This window comes from Artemia sp. Qi Xiang Cuo, chromosome 17 (genome assembly GCF_049724085.1).
Source record: "Artemia sp. Qi Xiang Cuo chromosome 17, ASM4972408v1, whole genome shotgun sequence".
NCBI classification, from domain to species: domain Eukaryota; kingdom Metazoa; phylum Arthropoda; class Branchiopoda; order Anostraca; family Artemiidae; genus Artemia; species Artemia sp. Qi Xiang Cuo.
The window spans coordinates 27365152-27386932 of record NC_142810.1 but is presented as its reverse complement, the minus strand read 5'-3'; the positions used below and the strand labels follow the sequence as shown (position 1 = coordinate 27386932).

General features: G+C 35.4%; 1 protein-coding gene across 2 annotated transcripts in view; it reads right to left on the bottom strand.

Moving 5' to 3' along the window:
• The window catches only part of Pms2 (mismatch repair endonuclease PMS2), a 77356-nt gene that overhangs the window by 35065 nt on the left and 20510 nt on the right, over positions 1 to 21781 (bottom strand). For both annotated transcript variants that reach the window (XM_089103552.1, XM_089103554.1), the window contains exons 2-7: positions 21059 to 21218; positions 17283 to 17488; positions 14360 to 14499; positions 4005 to 4110; positions 2105 to 2299; positions 499 to 663 (exon numbers count right to left, since the gene is read on the bottom strand). In XM_089103552.1, coding sequence (XP_088959678.1) covers positions 499 to 663; positions 2105 to 2299; positions 4005 to 4110; positions 14360 to 14499; positions 17283 to 17488; positions 21059 to 21218 — 972 coding nt within the window. The remainder of the gene's footprint in view (positions 1 to 498; positions 664 to 2104; positions 2300 to 4004; positions 4111 to 14359; positions 14500 to 17282; positions 17489 to 21058; positions 21219 to 21781) is intronic.

Genomic DNA, 21781 nt, shown 5'->3' with positions numbered 1-21781 from the left:
GGGATGAATGAGATGACTTTGTCTTCATAATACATTCAGTGTACGGAGCTTTTACTTAAATATCTCAATTTTGACATCGCAATATGTTATAGTGACCAATATTAAATATCCCTCTTCATGGATAGCAATTGCAGATAGAAGGAGGGGGGGGGGTTAAACCCTCCTCCTCCCTCAAATATAAACTACAACCCAAATATCTCACTTTAAACAGGCCGAAATACGTCATGAATGAAGTGGCAGATTCTCACTCTTTATGAATAATAGTTGTGGACAAAGAGACGGATTCCTCCCCATCTCCGAGGCTGATCCAACGAATTTTCTAGTTCCGAAAAATATGGCCACGCCTTTTAGAGAAATCTAGTCCCTCCATCTGAAAGGTTCAAATATGTGTGCATCTCTGCTTACAAATATCAAATATGCAACTCCGATTATTAATATGGTGTTTTTTTTTGCCAAGGTGCTTACGATAAATTGTGGGATTGGAAATAAAAGCTATACCTTGACTTTAGCGAGGAGTACATTTTCATTTTCCAACATGAGCTGGCGTTTGTCTGGTGTAACATTGACATCGACACTCTTTGACTCCGTTTTGACATCAAGGAAGAGGAACGGATATTGGTGACGATTATACTGGTGATACATTTCATTTACCAATCGAGTTACCTACAAAAATATCAAATAAACTTTCATCCATTTAACTGTTTGTGTGTTTGATAAATCCACACAAAAAAAAAGTTTTAAGAACCGAACTAGGATTTAATTCCCTACTATAACTGTAAAGACGAAAAAGAGAAAAAAGAAGGAAAATATCTTATCCGGCAAGAAATAGTGACAGGATTCGATATGAGAATATTGATAATGTAAAATTAGCCAAATACAGATAAAAAACAGACTGAATCGTAAATATCCTATCTATTTAATTAAATTTTCTTAAAAAAAAAAAAAAATCTTAAATCGTGTTTCTGAATAATAGTCATAGCTTAAACTTTGCCAAGAGCATCCGCAGTTATTAACAGTGATTTCTACGCTTGTTTTGCCAGTGCAGGGCTGCCCCTCCTTAGTACTTTTCCGAACACTTCGGGACTTCGGCCCTGAACTTGAGATTGTGGGAAATGCTTTTATAATTGCTCAGCTTTTTAGGACTTCTTATACTATATAAGTATAAATTCACATACTGTTTCCGCTACCAAGAAGAATCATCAGAAATTTATTCAGTCTGCATGAACTGTTACTTATAATATCAAAAGCATCCAGGCAAACCCTTGTGAAACCGGTTGTGATATATTCTTACATGTTCAATTCATGGCTGGCGCACAAGTTGCAGGGCTTCAAGGGGTGGTTTTAAGATTTATTTATGATGGGTTTAGAAAAAAATACAACATCAATTTCAGTATTTGTAGCTTCGCTAGTTCGTGAATGGCTTTTATTGTGTTCTAAAGTAAAAAGGCTCAGTTTACAAACAACTCTTCAGTTAACAGGATAATTTTTTCCGTAATATCATGAGCATTAAAATTCTACACAAGAGTAAAGTTTAACTAGTGCTTATATTAAAACCTGTTAGCAAAGATATTTGAATACCCAATCCGGAGCTTAAATTTAGTTTCTGGACCTTGAAGTCTATAACATTTGTTGAATTCATTCGGTTGGACATTTCGATTACAAGTAATCTCGATTCTCAATCATTTAATGGATTCAAGAGAAAGTATAGATTTTAAGCTCCAGAAACACATCATGCATTTGTCATACTTAGGAACTTTAAATTAGGTATTACCATCCCTTACTCAAACTTGTATAGAACACTAAATGTAAATTCTTAAGCTATATAAACAACATATCACCTATGATAGTTTACACTGTGACGAACAGAATGTGCTGTGACATCAAAGTCACTAGATTAAAGAGAAAATTATCAGTGCAAATTCCGGACCGGATGGTACCAAATCAAAAATGGCTAACTAGTAGCTTCAAGGAGTTCACCAATTGATCCGGCAGGGGCGACATCAAACAAACTCAGGACTATTACAGTGCAAGGAATTCCGCTTCATATTGGACAGCCTAGCGGCAATGAATTACTGCTAAAAATCATGTAGAAGGAAAAACTTACAGGCTTAAAATCGCAAGGCCGCTTATTTACAAAAATGAACTGTCGATCAGTTGAGCTTCTTCCAAATCCATGGCTGCACGTTGATATAAAACCAGAAATTGTTATTTTCGCTGAAGTACTTCTTTTCTTGGCGTTGAATTCCTCTAGCGCTTCTTCCGTTGGAGATAAGTCAGGAATTTCTAGCAGAGTTGTCACCTGATAAAAGAGAACACGTTTTTATTCACTTTTAAAGCCTAAGGGGCCCTAGTAGCGATTTAGAATCTATCATTGGCCAAAAAGACTATTACATAAAGAAGAAGAGAATCATACAAGGAAAAGCAATTTAGTTATTTTAGTTTTTAATGGTCATTAAAACTTCATTAGATTTTATTATTCTCTTTGTTTATAATTTTGCCTATTACTGGCTCTCAAGGAAAACTCTGTCTTTTCCTTCACGCGCGCCCACAAGAGAACGTTTGGGTAGATTTCAAGGAGGGAGGAGGGGCTCGGAACTGCAAACCTACTTCTAGTAGGTTCGGAGTGAAATCAGAAATAAAGTATTCTTGTGTTTTGTTCTCGTTTCATTTTAGTGGATTCTTTTCAAAGGAACACAGCAAAGGCTATGGCAGGACCTGATATTAAGTGGGAAGATAAAACATCCCAAAACTTTAATTACACGGATTATTTGAATGTCCTGGATAAAAATGGAAGCAAAATGGATGAATTTTTTGAGGTTTTGAGAGCGACTGGGAGGAAATTAAGGCTTGTAAATTAACATTTAGAACACTATGCTGCTTAAATAGGGGTAAGGAAACCAAAGAGCTGATAATAGTTACTGGTAAAATTGACTGTGTGATTAGCTTCACTTACAAAGGTAGCATATTTCGTAAGGAGGGTGGATACGATGAAGATACAGCAGAAGAGCCAATGCTAATGGTGTTTCCCTACAGTTGAAAAAAAGTTTAGAAGACTAGGAACAGCAGAATAGGAAGAATAAGAAAAACAGTCTTAGTATTAAGATTGGAATGCAAGAAGCAATGGTAACAACATGTGCCAATTATGGCTCTGAAACTTGGTGTACCAACAGACTGAGAAAGCTATCTCAGATTATTTCCAAAAGAAGTAGCTAAGGATAGCTTTAGGTACTCACAAGAACAATATGTATATAAAACAACCTGCTGTACGAAAATATGGTTCGATCCCAATGCCTAGGGCTATAACAAAAGAAACTTGAAGATAGCTAGGTCATGTTTTATTGATGAGCGCGTTTTTTTGGCAATCCAGCTGCAGTAAAAAAAAAATACCGAACTTCCACGAATAGGCAAAAGGGAGCAAAAAAAAAAAAAATTTAATGACAAAGGAACATAAAGAACGAAACAAGAGTATAAATTCCAAAATATGTATAAAGAAAAAAAATATTAAATCAACAGCCTGGCCATATATAATACAACATAAAATATAAATTTAAAAACTGGCTAAAATACGAAAATCTAAATTATCCTCATAATACATTATTATATTTGTTTAATAGCATCATAAATCTTAAGCAAAATAAAACCTAAAATTCAAAAAATTTAGAAAATCTCGATTTAGGATATAATGAAAATTAGAGAATATACCACCAAACTAGAAGAAGAAATTTCAACAAGTTACAAATTAAAAAAATTCCAGAGCATAGATAACGAGAAATCAACCACCGAGAAACTGAAGTACATTTGCGTCGTGTCTTATTCATTATCATAATGGAATTTTTCATACCATCTCACAGAAGAACTTAGGTAGGGCTGCAGAATAAAAAAAAAAAAAAAAAAAAAAAAAAAAAAAAAAAAAAAAAAAAATTAGTCTGCATTATAAACAGAATAAAAAATCTGGTACCAAAATTAGCCGTATTTTCTAAAAAAAAAACTCCTGAGCTGCTTACCTGTTTTGCTCCAAATATAGCTGTCAAATTTTCTCGAAGAGATCCTCCACTGTTCTTCAGCATTACATTTTTCCTTCCTTGATCGGAGACACCAATACAGGTTATCCTATGTAATAGAATGGAAACTAAATTGCAATTAAAAATACGCTGTATTTTATTGGAAATGAAAAGAAGATGGACTTTTGACAAAATTGCGAAGTTTCAAAACATATGGTTTTCTTTTAAGATAAAGACAAGATATTTATTTAAAAAAACGTCTATCACAAGCCCCGAAGGGCCGAATTCGCATTTCGGAGTCATTAAACCAAAAAATAAAAAATCATAAAAAAGCACAAAAACTAAAAAAAAAACTGGCAAACCAATGCCAAAAACAACAATATCCGAATGGCAAAACCATTCGTTAGTCAAAAAAAAAAAAAAAAAAAAAAAAAAAAAAAATTAAGTGGCAAAATGTGAGAAACTTGAAAAGGTAAAAAGTAAAAAAGAGTGAGATAAAATTAACGTTACAAAGGTTTAAAAGATAATACATAAAAGGAGGGAGGTGACAAAAAAAAATCGAACAAACAAAAACTTGGGCATCACCAGTACCAAAGAGAGAGAGAGAAAAAAAAAAGAACACTAGCGGTTTATTTTTTCCGTAATGAAGGGTACAAAGTTTTTTTCGTACCTGGAGGTCAAGCATCGGATAGGGGACAAGATAGGAACGGGTTCAGAAACAGCACGTGGCAGGCGGTGTCTGGATGGGGAGTGTCTTTTGGGAAAAATGTTTTCCGTGCGAGGGTTTATTATTGCATTTTTTGCAAAACGGAGGCACAAAGTTCCTTTCCTGTGCTCAAGAGTTTCCAAGTTGGCAATTTTTAGAAGGAGCGAGTATGGTACCTTACCTTCTTTAAAAATAATTCTCAGGGCTCTTTTCTGAATGGATTCAATTTTTTCCGATTCAACACGGGAGATACCAGGATGCCAAACTCTACAAGCATATTCAAGATGCGGGCGGACAAAGGAAGTATAGATCCTTAAGTAATGGGATGGGGGAACATTATATTTATTCAAGGGGTTAAGAAGAGGCAAGACAGCATTAGCTCTGTGAACAATATCATTCGCATTGATATCCCACTTTAAATTAGAGGAAATCATAACCCAAAATAATTTATAGGAAGACACAAGAATGTTTGGAGGGATAGAGTTGAGGAAAATGGGTATTGTTTGAAGGAAACAAATTGACATTATCAAGGATTCAGATGGGTTTACTCTCATGTCTATGTGTGCAGCGTCATCTGCAATATCATTGAGGATGCTCATAGGGTTGCTTACTAAGTTTCTGTAGCAGGTTTCAACAACCGTTAGGTCATCCACAAATTTCCATCTGTCGGGAAATTCCTTATCGAGGCTATTTATCATAACAGAAAACAGGAGGGGACCTAGGAGAGTACCTTGGGGAACTTCATTGTGGACATTGAGGAGGCTGGAATAATAATTCTAATATTTGACTCCTTGTGATCTATTTGAAAAAAAGGAGGCAACCAATTTAACCAGAAAAGAATCAATATTAAAATCAGTTATAAGTTTCTTAACTAAAATATTGTGGTTAAAAAGGTCAAATGCTTTTTGAAGGTCAATGGAAATTAAATTTAGCCAGCAATTAGATTTTTCGAGAATTTTCCCAATTGGGTCAATAAGAAAAACAATGTAATGGGAACTAGAAGCGGAATTGATGTTCCCGAACTGTCTCATGTCAGTGAGAGGTAGGATTTTTCCTTTAGCCAGTCTGCAAGGAATCCTTCATGTAGTTTAGAGAATATAGGAGTGAGTGAAATAGGACGAACACCTTCAAAACCAGGTTTTCCGTCTTTCTTTTTTAAGGGGGTTATGAAACCTTGTTTCCAAATTTGCAGATATTGGCCAGACTCAGTAATTTCATTGAAAATAACAGACAAGGGCTTTGAAAGGAAGTCACTGAAAGCATTAATTAAAAGAAAAGGGATATCTAAAGGGCAGGCACTTGTTTTTCGTAGTTTCCCAATTCTTCTTTCGATCTCAGACGGAGATATGGAGGGGAAAGCAGGTGGGAGATCATCAGTAGGTAATTGATAGGACAATGCCAAAAGGCTCTGGACAATGGAGGCAAGGAACTTGTTTAGATTATTAGCAGTAACTTCTCGGGATTCTGGTAGGTTGAAATCAAACTGGTCTAGACTTCTACGATATAACTTCTTTATTTCAGAATACCATTTTTTTGGTTTATTGGTAAACAATTCTTTGACCTTATTCTTGTAGTAGGATCGGACAGATTTACGTATTTCCTTTTTAATTGATTTTCTTATCGATCCTTTTTAATTGCATCGATCCTGGCGGTCTTTGATTACTTTAATACAAGCAATAAGGTTAGCCGTCTTACCATTACGCGAGCATAACTTCGAATAATTTTACGACCAAATTTCTTATATTGGCACACCCCTAGTAACACCGCTCGGGGGGAGAGCTCCCTTCAAGAAAGGACTGTACGGCATAAATTCCCCAAAGGTTTTCAAGAAACAAATAGAACGACTCAAATAAATTGCTCGTGATACAGTCACCAACTAATTTTTATCGAAGATAAATCAGGTTGTTTAAAATGACATTTAAAATGCCAAGTTTAATAATTAGAGGGAAATTGGTTGCTTATGCTAAGAGGAAAACACATTTGATGGATTGCATGTTTGACTTCTTTCCTTTATTGGATCAGATTTAATGTATAATTAGACTTTTTAAGCTAAGTGGAGGCCTTCGAATCTACTCCCTTTAAACGAGCAACTTTGCATTTATGCTGAAGTTTTTTCTTGAAAGCGGATCCATATATATATTTTTTTTTGAAAATTGGCACCCTGGAATTTTCTGGACAGAAAAAAAAAATATCTATATAAGTCAAGAGCTTGCGAAAAGTCGTTTCGAGCCCTTTTTAACAGAATTCACATGAGTGACGGCATATTTATGGGCACATTTCAAGAACATAAATCCCTCCATTTTCCCCTCAGGAGGGTTCGTATCGTTTTCAGTACCCATGGCACACGCAAAATTACGAAAGATGACAAATGAATATGAATAGCCAAAGAAACAAAAAACAGCAAAATTTACGATAGAATCACTTAATTAAATTGAAATCACGGATTTTTCGCCCTAGAATGAATAAGTGTTATTTTAGCGTCTGCAAAGATACACAGGAAGGAGAAAATTTACGCTTGCATTTCTTAACCACCCTGGAATAGAATAAAGTTAATTTATTGTCAGTGAAGGATAAACAGGAAAGCGGAATTGAATTCATGCCAGAGAAAAATACATGTGAGCGACGCTATATTTATATACATTCAAAGAGCAAAAATTACAACATTTTTCCCCAGGGGTGGTTGCATCATTTTTTGTATCTATGACGCATGCCAAATTACCAAAGATAACAAATGACTCTGAACAGCCAAAGAAAAAGGCATGGAACAAGAAACAGCAAAGATCACATAGAATTGCAAACGAAAATGTTGCACAACGAAAATTTGCGGTTAGAACACAAAGCAAAACTACAATAGAATGATGGAACGTGTTTGTTTAGGGTGTGAGCTGGTGAAAGATAAACAGGAAGAAAGAACTAATTTTTAAAATCTAAGACACGTGTAAAATTACACAAGATGAAAATGACTCTGAACAGCTAAAAAAAAAGGTATGGCACAAGAAACAACAAGAATCACATTGAATTGCAAACGAAAATGTAATTTAAAGCTAAAGAATAACACGATAGTTATGCTGTTGCGTAATTTAGATATTTCAGAAGTTACAAGGGAATAAAGAGCAGGTTATTTTAGCGTCGGTAAAAGATAAACAGGAAGGAGGAATTGCATTCATGTCAAAATTTCAATGCGCAATTTGAAAATTAAAGCAAAAATATAACAACTGGGGAAAAGTTTGAGAAAGAGGTGTTTTTGGTATCTATAACGTCATACGAAATTACACATGATTTTAAGTGAATCTGATCAGCTAAAGCAAAAGGCAATGATGCACAAAAATAAAGCGCAACAAAATCTGCGGCTAGAAAACTTGCGACCACAAGCCTCACCACAAATCCTAAATTAAAATAATGGACAAAGAAATCTGCGTGCAGAATATAAGCGACAGGGATGATCATATCGAATCGTAAATGAAAGAAGCAACAGTGAGAATTACAACGAGTCCCAAAAGAAAACAAATCATATAGAATAGATGATTCTTTCATGCATTAACAGGAAGAAAGAATCAAATTGATGCCAAAATTTCTTAATTCAATTGCAATTTTACATCTCATATCCTAAAACTAAAGAATAACGCGATGATTACACTATTGCATAATTAGAGAATCAAAAATGTATATATTGATTGCCACGTGTCCAGTGCCGGGGCCCGGGCTTCTGGTACTACCTTTTACAACCTACTAAAAAGTAGCCAGCCTAAATACTTATCAGAAATTTAGTACAAAAATATTATTATTCATGGCTTGGTGCGTGAAAGAACAATAATCAGTGGCGTCAATTGAGATGGAGGGGCATTCGCCACCTAAATTCCCCCAAGATTTTGAAAATTACCTTATTTGGTTTTTTTTCATTGCAAATTTCCTGGTTTTTTTTTAGTTTTTACATAAAAAAAAACGACAAAATTGCCCCCCCCCCCTCTATATAAATTTTCCCCTCCCCCTAAATATGCTTGAATTTTGACGAAATTTTACCACTGGGCCCTGCTCTAGGCAGGAATATTGGCTCGGGCTTCAATTCCATTCAAAATTTGAAAAATGGCATAAAATCATATCATTTGTGGCTAATTAACGTCCAAAAAAGACTTCAAACGGACTTTGAACCTTCGCAAAGACTCTTTTCAACGTTAAACAGCCTAAAATAAAGTTTTTCTGATGAAAATGAAGAGAAAATTAAAATTTCAATAACGAAAAATCATCACTTTTAAGACAGCCTATATCTCTATAAAATAAAAAAAGACTTTCCATATACTAAACTTCTTGTGTTGTAAGCTGCTAGTTTTCTTGCGTAAACGACAGGTCCAGTCTCTGCTTTTGGATTTTCAACAGCTCTTTGAAATTCCATATTTATCATTTCACACGCAGTAACATTGCGTTTCCTAATCCTTCTTCACTATGCATAATACCATTTTTTTTCCTTTTTTTTTCAAGTAGGCATCGACGTAAATCTTAAGCCTCTTGGACTGTTTGAAATCGGAGCTCAACGGCAGACATGATTTAACTAAGCCCGAGCATCATTTATCGCTTTTTGTACCAACCGGGGCATTACAGTTTCCTAATAAAAATACCGTATTCGCCCTAGGATCTTGTCTATTCGTTCCTGTAGTCACTACCGTCACCGTCCATCAGAATGGACAAAAATTTGCTTTGACTGAAAACCATTCACTTTTTGGCCATAAAGTGAGTAACTAGAATTATGTGTTTAATGCCTTCCCAAACGAAGGAAGACCTAGAAGCTTCCTTACTCGTCATCAGCACCCCTCCTTGCCAATGTATTCCATCCTTCTAACCGGCAGGTAAGAAGGCGAGGCCGTGATTCTCAACGTGGAGCGTATGCCCCATCCGTGAGACATACACTCAATGCTAATATTAGCATTGCAGTACATGATAGTATATCAGTGATACATGATACAAGGTACCTGATGTCTTGCAGTGACGTTATGCATTGTATAAAAAGTGTTGTATTCAGTCAATATTCTTCATTAGTGTAAAATATGCCTAGGGGAAGACTCAGAAAAAGATACCAAGCTGGTGGAACTTTAGTGGCGCCAAATCACGAAACGTAGGGAGGGGGGGGGACAAGAATTTTTTTTTTCTCATTTTGAATAACGATGCGAACAACAGAACAAGACTGAGCAAACATGCATAAAAAGGGGGTAGCGGCGACTTCGCTCTTTGGATAAATCACCGACTAATCGAATCAAATCCAGTGTCTCCTCTTTTTCAATGACCATAATCATAAGATTACTGAATCTGTTATTTCCCATTGTCGATCGCAGATAACCCTTCACAAGCACTATTGCGGAGAAGAATCGCTTATTACTGGCAGTGGTCACAGGTAAAGTAGTTAATAGTTTTATCAGTTTTAGCACCGCAGAATAGGCAATTGGGAGGTCAGATAAAATTTCGATAGCTCGAAGTAGGTTCGTTCTAAATTAAAAAAAAAAATTCAAATGAGAAAGTAAGGAGCAACATTAAAGCTTAAAACAGAATTAATAAAAACTTAAACATAAATTATTACGTATACGAGGGGGGGGGTGTCGCCCTCTCCTCAATACCTCACTCTTAACGCTAAAGTTTTAATTTTGTTCCAGTTATTTACGAAGGACTCCTGAATCACAAAGTCCGTTTAATTAGAATAATAAGGTCTTTTCAAAGTTATAAAAAAAACTTTAGCGTAAAGAGCAAGGTATTGAAGAGAGGGCACCCCCCCCTCATATACGTAATAATTTTCTGTTGGTTTTAAGTTTTAATGTTGCTCCTTACTTTCACTTGAAAAAATTGTCTTTTATTTAATTTCGGATCGTTTTTTTGAATAATGCTGGGAAGTCCGGCTCCTCCTCCATGAAAAATTCCCTCCCCCACAAAAAATTCCTCCATGGAAACATTCTTCCACTCTCCCCCCTCCCCACAGTCACCATAAAAATCCCCCTGAAAACTTCTACTTCCAGATAACCACTACTATATGCAAACAATGGGTATAGTTCATAGCTTGCAGCTTGTCCCCCAAGGACTGTGGGGTGTTAAGTCTTTCTCAAAGACATGGTTATTAGATTTTCGACTTTGTTGAAAAAATGGCTAGCTTAAAACTTTGATCGGACGAATTTGGGAAAAAATAAGCGTGGGAGGGGGGGGGGGACAAGCTTTGAGACGAGAGGAAATGGATTGCTTCTCTTGTTCCGAGCACTGGTTTAGGATTTTGCAGATTTTGATTTCTGGATATTGCTTAAAGCCAAGAATTCGTTTTTTTTGCTGAAGTTTTTATTTGTTATTGTTTCTCAGCTTTTGGAGTGTCTCTTTGTCCCAGAAATCAGCACAAGTGCCTTATAAATCAGCCAAGTTTATGTTTGAAGTCAGACAAACAATTTACAATGACCAACACTTTTTCCAGCATTCGCAAAGTTGAGACAAAAAAAGGTGAGTTGATTTTTTCCAGTAGTCATTTTGCTTCACAAGCTGACTCACCGTCAGAACTATCAGAGACTGCTGCTAGCACAGCAACAATACAATCAAATCAGCCCTTTATCTTGGAAACAGAGCGGCATGCGTAAAACCAGCGAATTTGGACGGTCCTCTCAAGCTCCAAGACTTTTTGCTCGCTAATACACTGGGATTCCACAAATAGTTCATTTCAAGTGTTGCTGCATGATATAAATACGTAAAGTCTTTACACTACACATAAAAATTCCCAAAGTTCGCTGGTATTTTTCAGGCAATCAGTCAGAACCAAGTGTAATCTGTGGGCGTGACAATGTAAAAAAAAAATGCATGAGACATCTTCTCTCCAGGCTTTGCTTGAACTCCGTTGAATTCCCCACTCATAGCAGAAACACCGTTATAACATTGGGCAACACACAACATAAAATATACAAAATCTTTTCTTCAGTTTCACAAATCGAGGTGGATAAGCTTTCGGCATCTAATATTTGCATGCGATAGCAACCGTTTAGTCACTCCACTACATTTCCATTTGATATGTACCTGGGTAGGATCGCTAATTGTTCTTTTCAAGAAACATCTTTTGTCTTGTCAACAAGAATAGCGCATTAATTGGCAAAGTTTACTTCTGATACAATGTCTTGCCGCAAGGCATTTCTTATCAGTGTAACTCCGTTGTCTTGGTACTCGCTCTACCTTGGCCTTCAGCTTTTTGTTGCCTTTAGATATTTCCTCCATAATTCAATGTTGCTTCAATAAACCAGAACTGTCTTTCCACTAACAAAATTCTGTTTTGATGAGAGCCCTTTTTCCAGCAGCTTTCCAAATCCTTAGAACTCCACTAGATAAATGGCATCAAGCATAAAAAAAAACACAGAATCCAAGTTTTTTTAGTACTCAATCCATTCGTATGTCTTAAAGTAATGCGCACTGAATTTCCTTCCGTTAGAAGAGGGATATCTCTCAAGAATAGGTTGAGCTCGTTTGTCGCGACGCGTCGTAGATACCTGAGAGAGATTCTCAACTGCTAATGGAACCTGCAACGGGTTTGGGAATACAGACCACTATTTCATTTTGACCTGGATCACTTATTGTTTCGCTTGTTTCTGAAAGATTGTCACAGGTAGGGAAAATCATGTCCAGCAACTTGACACTCTGAGCACTGACATTATTGCCAATTTCTTGTGCTGAAGTTTCTTCATTATTCTTCCGGAATTTCATAGAGTCAAAAGTCCAAAAAGTCCAAAATTTGTTGTCACTTTTTGATCACAACAACAAAAGAGACAAACTGACGAGCTGACGCCTGGTTTCTGATTGAACACTAGTCAGAGATCAAGACAGCGGAGAGGAACTATCGGTGTATTTGAATCCTCCAGGATGAGGACAGAAGTAACATTTCAAAACAAAATTAATTGAAAAGTAACTGTAAAAAGTAACTATTTAATGGGTCTCAAAAAATAAAACCGGGGGGTGAACAATACAAGCGACCGGTCATTCAGTCTTGCTAGTTCATAGCACATAGCTAAAATACAAAACAGCCATTAAATGGAAGCAACTAATTCTTTTTCCAAATCTAGGGGGCGTGCCCCTGCCCCTCTTAAGCTTCCTTCAGGTGAATAGAAGCAACATTTTCAATAACAAATTTTAAAAATCACGAGGGGGGCGTGAGGATTTTTGAAATGCCTAGATGGGGCATGACCAAACATTTGTTGGGAACCACTGTTCTAAGGCAAAAGTGAATAGGTTATTTTGGATACCGAGAAAATCCATCAAGTGAATAGCTTCGCTTACATTGGTAGTAATATCAGTGAAGACATGGATGCAGTACGGGAACTTGCATACAAGTCCAGTGGAAACTGTCCGTCATAAGTCAATCCAAAAATCTCAATCATCCCCATTGCAACATTTCCAGTTGGCAAAGCTCATATAATGAGAACGATCTCAATCCCCAAACTGTATTCAAAGTCTTGTGGACATCGTCAGTCATAAATCTTTGAAAACATTTTATTTGGGGTTCCCAATTGCCTTCAAATGGCTCATAGAAACTCGGAGACTATTTTAATTACACTTATTCCATGAATATCTACCTTAGTTGACTATCTTGACTATCTACCTAAGGATGGATGGATGGATGAATCCAACCAACTTGACTTTAATTCAAAAATTCAACTGCGAAAGCAAGGTGTTGTTTTCGCAGTTGAAAAAAAGACGAGAAGAATAGCAAAATTAGTCTACAGACTAAGACTAGAATATTAGAAGCCATGTTTATGAAAATAACCAAATATGGCTCTGGAACACGAGCTCTTCGAAAGGCTGAGGATGATTCGTTATATGCTTTCTACAGGAAATGTTTAATGATAGTTTTATGTCCTCGTTTGACTAACTACATATCAAACAACAAGCTGTGCAAAAAATATTAATAACCCAGGGGCTATAAGAGTTTCCTGTACTGTCAGGAACATATTTTTCTTTTTATGTAAAAATAAAACCTAAAAAATACAATTTTTAGTGATGTTGACGGACAAATCTTTAAGAAGAAACCAACAACGTAGCAGACCTGCATCAAATATTTGCAGAGAAAGGTCAAGAATTTTTGCTATAGAGGAAGTGGTGCTTAACAGAATATCTACAAAAAGTTACAAGTATTCTAAATTATAACCATTTAGTATCTGCTATTTTTTTTAGTTGCACCAGAATATTTAATTTTTTACTTAGCATTATTGTCTTCTTCATGGAAGACCCTCCCTGGACCGACATTTTATGGATTACACCTTAATTGCATAGACTAGCTCACAATCTCAATGTTGGGCAATCAGTTCAAAAATTTAAGTAAAAAGAAAACCATTCTAAAAAACGTCCAAACATAAACGGAGGCACAAGAGATACGTTCTAGCTTTCAAAGCATGCTAAAAGGCCAGTATTAAATAACAAAACACAAACAGACAAAGATAAAACTGAAAATTCTACTAGCTGTGAGCTCTGAGAAAATACGGAGGGTGGCTTGTGCCCATCCCTTCCTGTCCATTTCTATATTTGGTTGTTTTTATTCTGTTTTTTGTAATTTGATGTTATACCGGTTTTACGGTTGTTTTTATTTCTTCAAGGATTTCATCACACTGAAGACAGCAGTGCCAAAGTCTCTGTTAAAATTGCTTAAGAGTAGTTTTACCTTGCGTTTTCAACAGCAACAGCATACCCAGTGAGAATATTCAGCATCTTTTGCAATTCTTTTTTAATGTTCTTAACAAACTCTTTGTGTCGAACTGGCAACGTAGAAAACAAATTAGATATAGTTACTGTGGTGCCAACCTAAAATAAAAACTGATGATACAATGTAGCCTAAGCAGAAACTGGCAAAAAAAATATATGTAGCAAAACACCTAAACAACCATAAAAAAATAATAATAAAAATAAAAAACAAAAAAACAAATAGATCAAAACTTATTCTTAAAGTACAAATTCCAAGAGTTATTTATCAATCGCAAGTTTGTATCAAATCATAAAAAATTATGGGAATTCTGAGGAAGTTTCCCATTCCTATCTGAGTTAGGACTACGAGAGTAACATGCCCCACGAGGGGGGCATGATGATTTTAGAAATGCCTAGGTGGGGTATGACCTAAACTTAGTTGGGAGCCACTGTTCTAAGGCAAAAGTGATTAGGTGATTCTGGATACCGAGAAAATCCGTCAAGTGAATAGCTTGACTTACATTGGTAGTGATATCAGTGAAGACATGGATGCAGAACGGAGACTTGCTTACAAGTCCAGTGGAAACTGTCCGTCATGAGTCAACCCATTGCAACATTTCCAGTAGGCAAAGCTCATATAATGAGAACGATCTCAATCCCCCAATTGTCTTCAAAGTCTTGTGGACATCGTCAGTCATAACTCTTTGAAAACATTTTATTTGGGGTTCCCAATTGCCTTCAAATGGCTCATAGAAACTCAGACTATTTTAATTACACTTATTCCATGACTATCTACCTTAGTTGACTGTCATGACTATCTATTGACTATCATGTCCAACAGCTTGATCCAGCAGTCAATTATAGGTGCTACTAAATATCAGCAAAGGTAGTCCCCGAAAGGGTACCTTTTTTAAAGTTGATAGCCTAATTGCCAAGGCCAATGATGGGCCGGGGAATTAGCCCCCCGGCTCACGGGTAGTTGGCTTTTACATGGTTTTGAAATAGAATTAAAAATGTGTCTAACAAAAAAAGGGAAAGAATGAGACACAACAATTCCATAAAGGAACACTTTAAAGTTACAGAGCTAAATTACAATTAATTTAACATTTGCAAAACTAATGAGCCCAAAAAACATATTCATTAACCTCTTCTCCCCCTCACAGAATCTTGGATCCACTACTGACCACTAGACAAAATTACCGGCCCGAGTGCGTCCAATATCCCCTGTAAATTGGGGATATCGAAATTCCTCGATTTCCCTAAAAGAAAACTATTCTACCTAGAAATCAGAAATTTAATATGACATTTCATTAAAACTTGTTGGGTTGGTTGAAAAAAAAAAAAAAAAATGAACCTGTCGGCTCAACTAAAGAAAACTTCTTTTTATTCAGAAACTCAATACCTAGAGTCTTTCAGCTCCAAAATGGCTTTCGGGGTGAATTCTTTGCTTTACGCATCCCTCTTGCCAGGTATAGTTAACAAAAGTGTAGTGAATATTAGGGTTGTATTGGCCACATTACACTTAATTATTATACCTCTAAAAAAGGATAAAGTTTCACCAAAACAGAACAAAGCTTATTTATTGTGCATGGTAAAGGTAATGAAATAATAACAAAGTCCGTTTTTGGAGACTTAATTTGTAGAAACTTGTTTTAAATATTAAGATAAACTCCTGCGCATCTCTTAAAGCTGAAAGATATCCATAAACTTTCGTAGTGTTCAACGGCATTCCAGTATTTCCACGAAGATCTCCCATCATTTTTCTTCTGGCATGTTTTACAGTGTAAGTTAAATCAGCCATATGCAGTTCGAAATAGGGAGCATATACTGGCACCCTAGGATTTTCTGGCCTGAAACAACAATCTCAGTAGGTAAAGAGTTTGAGAAAATTCGTTTAGAGGCTTAATTTCGAAAAAAAAAATTTATGTGAGTTACGCAACATTTACATATATTTTAGGACCATAAATTACGTTATTAAGTCACAAGAAAGAGGAATTGAATTCATGCCAGAAAAAAAAGTATGCGAGTGACGTTACATTTATATACATTCAAAAAGCAAGATTACAACATTTTTTCCCCAGGGGTAGTAGTATCGTATTTAGTATCTATGATATCACACTGAATTGCAAACGAAAATTATGCACAATGAAATCTGTGGTTAGAAGACAAAGCACACACGAATGGAGAAACGTGTTACTTTAGCGGGTGTGAGTCTGTGAAGGATAAACAGGAAGGCGGAATTAATTTTTAGTAGGTATCTATGATACGTGCAAAATTACACAGCATGACAAATGAATTTGAACAGCTAAAGAAGAAGGCATGGAACCGGAAACAGCAAGAATCATTATGAATTGCAGAGGAAAACGTTGCAAACGTTGCAGAACGACCATGGGTGGTCGTATCATTTTTAGCATCTATGATGTATACAAAATTACAAAAGACGACAAAAGACTCCGAACAGCTAAGGAAATTGCATGGAACAAAAACAGCAAAAATCACACTGAATTGCAAACGAAAATTATGCACAATGAAATCTGCTGTTAGATGACAAAGCAAAAGTACAATGGAATGAAGGAGTGTGTTAGTTTAGCGTACGTGAGTCTGTAAAGGATAAACAGGAAGAAGGAATCAAATTCACGCCAGAATTGATCAATCCAACTGAAATTGCTGATTTTTCACCCTATGACTTGAAACTACAGAATAAAACAAATTGGCGAATAAGTCAAAGACCAATAAAATACGGGGATAAACTATTTTAGGTGCCAGTGAGGGAAAGAGAATGGGATTAATATTAGCTCTAACATGTTGTTAAAAGCATTTCCGCTAGACAACAGGGAAAAAAAAGTCAGATAAAATAGAATAAATTTGTCGAAAAAAAGAGTATGAATAGACAATAGAAATACCGGTCTGGAACAATGCGTTTTTGATACAAGTTTGCCATGCCGATCATAAACCAATCTTGTGGCAGATTCAGATTCTTTGCATCGAGTGACCACGACCATGTCAGACAATGCACAAAGAGAACTAAGAGCTTCACCACGAAATCCGAATGTCTCAACAGATGCAACATCCTCAAAATTTGAAATCTTGGATGTGTAATGCTTCAAAGCTAAAATAAAGAAAAAAGTTTGAAAATCACAAAATAAATGCAGAAAAAACTTAAGCTTTAACATGTAGTGAATTTTCTCCCGTCAAAACTATATACATATATATATATATATATATATATATATATATATATATATATATATATATATATATATATGTATATATATATATATTCCCCAAGAAATCTAAACGTTTCAGTAGATACCACATCCTCAAAATCTGATGTCTCTAGAGTAAAAGCCTTTAAGGCTAAAAATAGTTAACTAAATCTGCTTAATTGTTATAATTTAAAACAAAATAAGGAACAAAACTAATCTTTAACTTGTCCTGTTTTTCTCTTTTTCTTACCAGTAGATCAGAAATTATACGTAACGAAATACGTATATGCTTATGTATTATTGCTAAAAAAAAACAAAACAATAGCGATCTAGCGGCGGTTGTCCGAACCATCTCGTAAATGTTATCACATAAAGATATTTCACTAATTACCATGACTTTCCTCTGAGAAATGTACAGAAACAATTTAATAAAAAAAGATTACAAATCGAATCGCTAAAACTGAATTTATTTTCCAAAACAGTTTGTGCTTAAGTATGTCCAGACTCAACACTTAGTTTTTTAGAGAGCTAGCATTTGGTAAAATTATCAGTTTTTTTGGCACATTTTAACGTTTACTAGCGGATTTTCCTTGGGTTGGATTCCCATACAGCCCTTATGAGGGACAAAGGCACGTTCACTAGGGGGTTAAGAGGGATAAAGCTATTGGAGACCTCTCCTGCCATCAGAGACTTGTTTAAATACTAAAGACAAATTTGTCATTTTGCCACGTACTTTGTTTTAGACCAAATATATTCAGACATAGAAGAAAAAACAATGTGATCTCAGGCTTAGGCTCAAATATCCTTAAATACCAAAATAAAACTCTACATTTTCTACTATAATTGGCTATTTACATAACTGTGAAACCCTTGTCCTTGGGACAAGGGCTCAAACTGAGTGAGAATTTTATTCTAATACACATACCTAATGTGTTTTGATCTGGGACTTTCATGGTCCCGTATTGTCTCCAGATGTGTCAGCAAAAACCTCAGAGATAATTAAACACCAACTTATTAAGAAATCGAATACCATTTGTCAAACATGTACTTAGCAAGTTTTGATTTTGGACGATCAAACTGAAATTTAAGATACTGTTTAATGTTTAGCGGTTGTTCTTTTAGCCCCTCTACCCTAAATACTCCATAATTCGAATGTATTTGAATTCTCGAAAGAGATCAAATTCTAGCGTCAAAATGTGTTTTCACTTGAAATGTTTAAATTCGAACATTGGTTTCTGATTTAACACCAATGATTGCAAAACCACTAAATACCAACTTTGGTAAAAAATTAAATAATATTTTTTTAAATACCCAGAAACAGATATTAATTTCGGATTTTCTGTTATGAATACCTCTGAAATCCTTAAATATCAACTGTGACGATTTTAGAGAGCGATTTTTTTTTAAAATATGCATTTGATTTGGGAGTCAGATTTTAAGCAAATAAGCTCAAAAATTCTCAAACACCAGCTTTGGTAGAAATTAAACACTTTTTTTTAACATTTACTGGATAAATTTTGATTTAGGACATTCACGCGGCAATTTTGATGATTTAGAAATTTACAACGATTTAATTCAATAGTTTACAACAATTCCATAAATAATCCCTGAATGTTCAGGAGTCGGAAGAGGTATGACGTGTTTATCTATGGGAAGTAAGGGGGGGGGGAGGATTTGAACAGGGCACGGGTCCTGCTGCGACCTCAATTACACATGTTATGACTGGTATTATTTTTATCAGTCTTGTCAAACGACAGTCCTGCCTAAAATTCAAAGAATGATTGTTCATTTTTTGTTGCTACATATGAATGTATTCTTTGGCTAATTTTTCGCATGTGAATTTCCGTTTTAAACTCTTTAATGTTTTGATGTCAAATTATTGGCTTTTTTGGGTTTTTTTGTTGCATGTTTTTTAAACTTTGACTCAGTAAATGTCGCGCATCTTGGCTCTTGATAGCTTGCATGACTCTGATTTCAACGAGGCATAAAATTTCCCCGAATTGTGTAATATGTTCTGAAAGAGTTTCGATTCTAGGTTCCTATAATCAAATAGAAAGTATAACCTTAGACGAATAGACAAATCATAAAGCAGTATCACCTTGCAGAATGACTTGTACTGCAAAACTGCTTATCCACAAAGCCATGGAGTAAGTTTGCATCCCATCAGACACTATAAGTCTTTGCCCGAGACAAGCCTTGGTTCCATGCCGACTGTAGAAAGGCAAGTAATAAATTAGCAAAGCTAATCTACAATAAATTTCAAGAAATCACATTTGGCCATACAAGTGATGCACTATATCAGGTGATAGACTACAGGAGAGAAATACACAAATAAAATACTTGTATAAAATGTGTGTTACAGTAAAATTAATAGAATTAATGAAAACTAAACTAAAAAATCCTTGCCCTGTATGTTGCTTCATTTCCTTAAAAATCTCAACAATATACTTTTCACTAATCATCAGCTTGATTTGGGCTAAGGTACTGAACATTTTTTTTTGGACACCAACCAAATCTTTCAAAAATGTTTGTCGTCCTTAAGGCTCTCTTGTCCCTGTTTTACATCTAACTTTAAATCAGTCAGGAAATGCCAATCTCTGGTTTTCCGAATCAGTATTCATAAAAAATAGCTTTTTATCCTCATTGGGCCCCATTGCCCCAATTTTTTTCACATTAAGTTCTAATTGGTCCAGGGACTAAGGGATGTCAGCTTCAAACTGATCGGCGAGAAAAAGTATCTTGGTCTATTAGCGGGCTTCTAACAACCCCCCCCCCCCCTCTCCCCACAAAAATTTGTAATCTCCTTAGCCCAACTATAACCCTTGAAAGTCCCAAGCTAATAACAAAAACAAGTTATTTTGCCCTTACTGGGCCCTATTTTCAGAGGAGAGCATGTCGAATTTTTTGTAACATTAGGGTCCACTTCCTCTGCACTTACAGTTTCAAGTTTCAGTATGTTCAGAAAAACAAGGAGCTTGCTGGCCTTTTTTACCCAATCCTTTTTAAAAAATTTCATTTTTTTTAATCAGGTTCCCCTTGGTCCAAGGAATATCTGGCATAAGTTTCAAGACAATCAAAATAAAAGTTTTTTTGCCCATTTTTAGGGGCCCCTTGCCCCCAATCTGATCTTTCGGCTGATTACCCTCTGATCCCTTTTGACACTAAAAAAAAGCACTACAATTTTCAATGTCTAATTTATTAAGACCACTCTCAAGTCCCTGCAACTTTCACATGAAGTGACCAGGTGAAAAACAATACAGCGATAAATAAACAAAACATAGAAGACACATGAAGTTTTGTTAAGGACACATTAGAGTGGTGTCTCTGACATTATTATCGAATTGACGTTGACAAGGTGACAAGGTAGTCTTCTTTAATGGAGTACTTTAAATTCTAATCGAAAAAATTGTTCAGACGAGATGGTTCTGAAAAAATTATGTAACAATTAAGTGGCTGACTATCAAGACAATTACCAAGTACTTCGTAGTCTTCCTTTTTAATTCCACAGCCATTATCTGAAACCTCAATAAAATCTATTCCTGAATTTTTCAACTTTATTTCAATATTGGTAGCTCCACCATCTAGACTGTTTTCCAGCAATTCCTTTACAGCAACAGCTAGTGATAAAACAACCTAAAAGAGAATAAGAATAAAAAAGCAAAGTAACAAATTCTTCTGTGGGTACAAAAGATTGACAAAAAGTAATTAGTTCTGATAAATTGAATAGTGATATCATAATTAGCAATTGTCTTGCACCATCTGCTTGGTGTAAAAATTATTCTTATGATTGATTATTCCATGCATCCTTCATATACCCCCCTTCCTTCCCTCCTTTTAAAACCACCCTTTTGCAATATAATACCATACTGAAATCTCTTTCATTTCTTATTGATGGAGTAAAAAGGAATTTGAATCCACTGATAATGATGGTATTTTGAGGTTTCAAGTGCCATTTGATTAAACTTCCATTATTCATGCCTTCAGCTTCTTTTTTGAATGTGTTTATGTACTTCTATCATAGCTGAGCATGTTCTGTGAGGTAGTTTTTTTTTAATTTTAGCAAAAAGTTAAATGACCCCTCAAATGTTCTTTGCATGGATCTACTGCTATTTCTAGCAATATTAACAAGCTTTTTGAGCATATTTTTCTACCATCTTTGACTAAAAATATAAATGTGGGTAAGAACCAATTTGGTT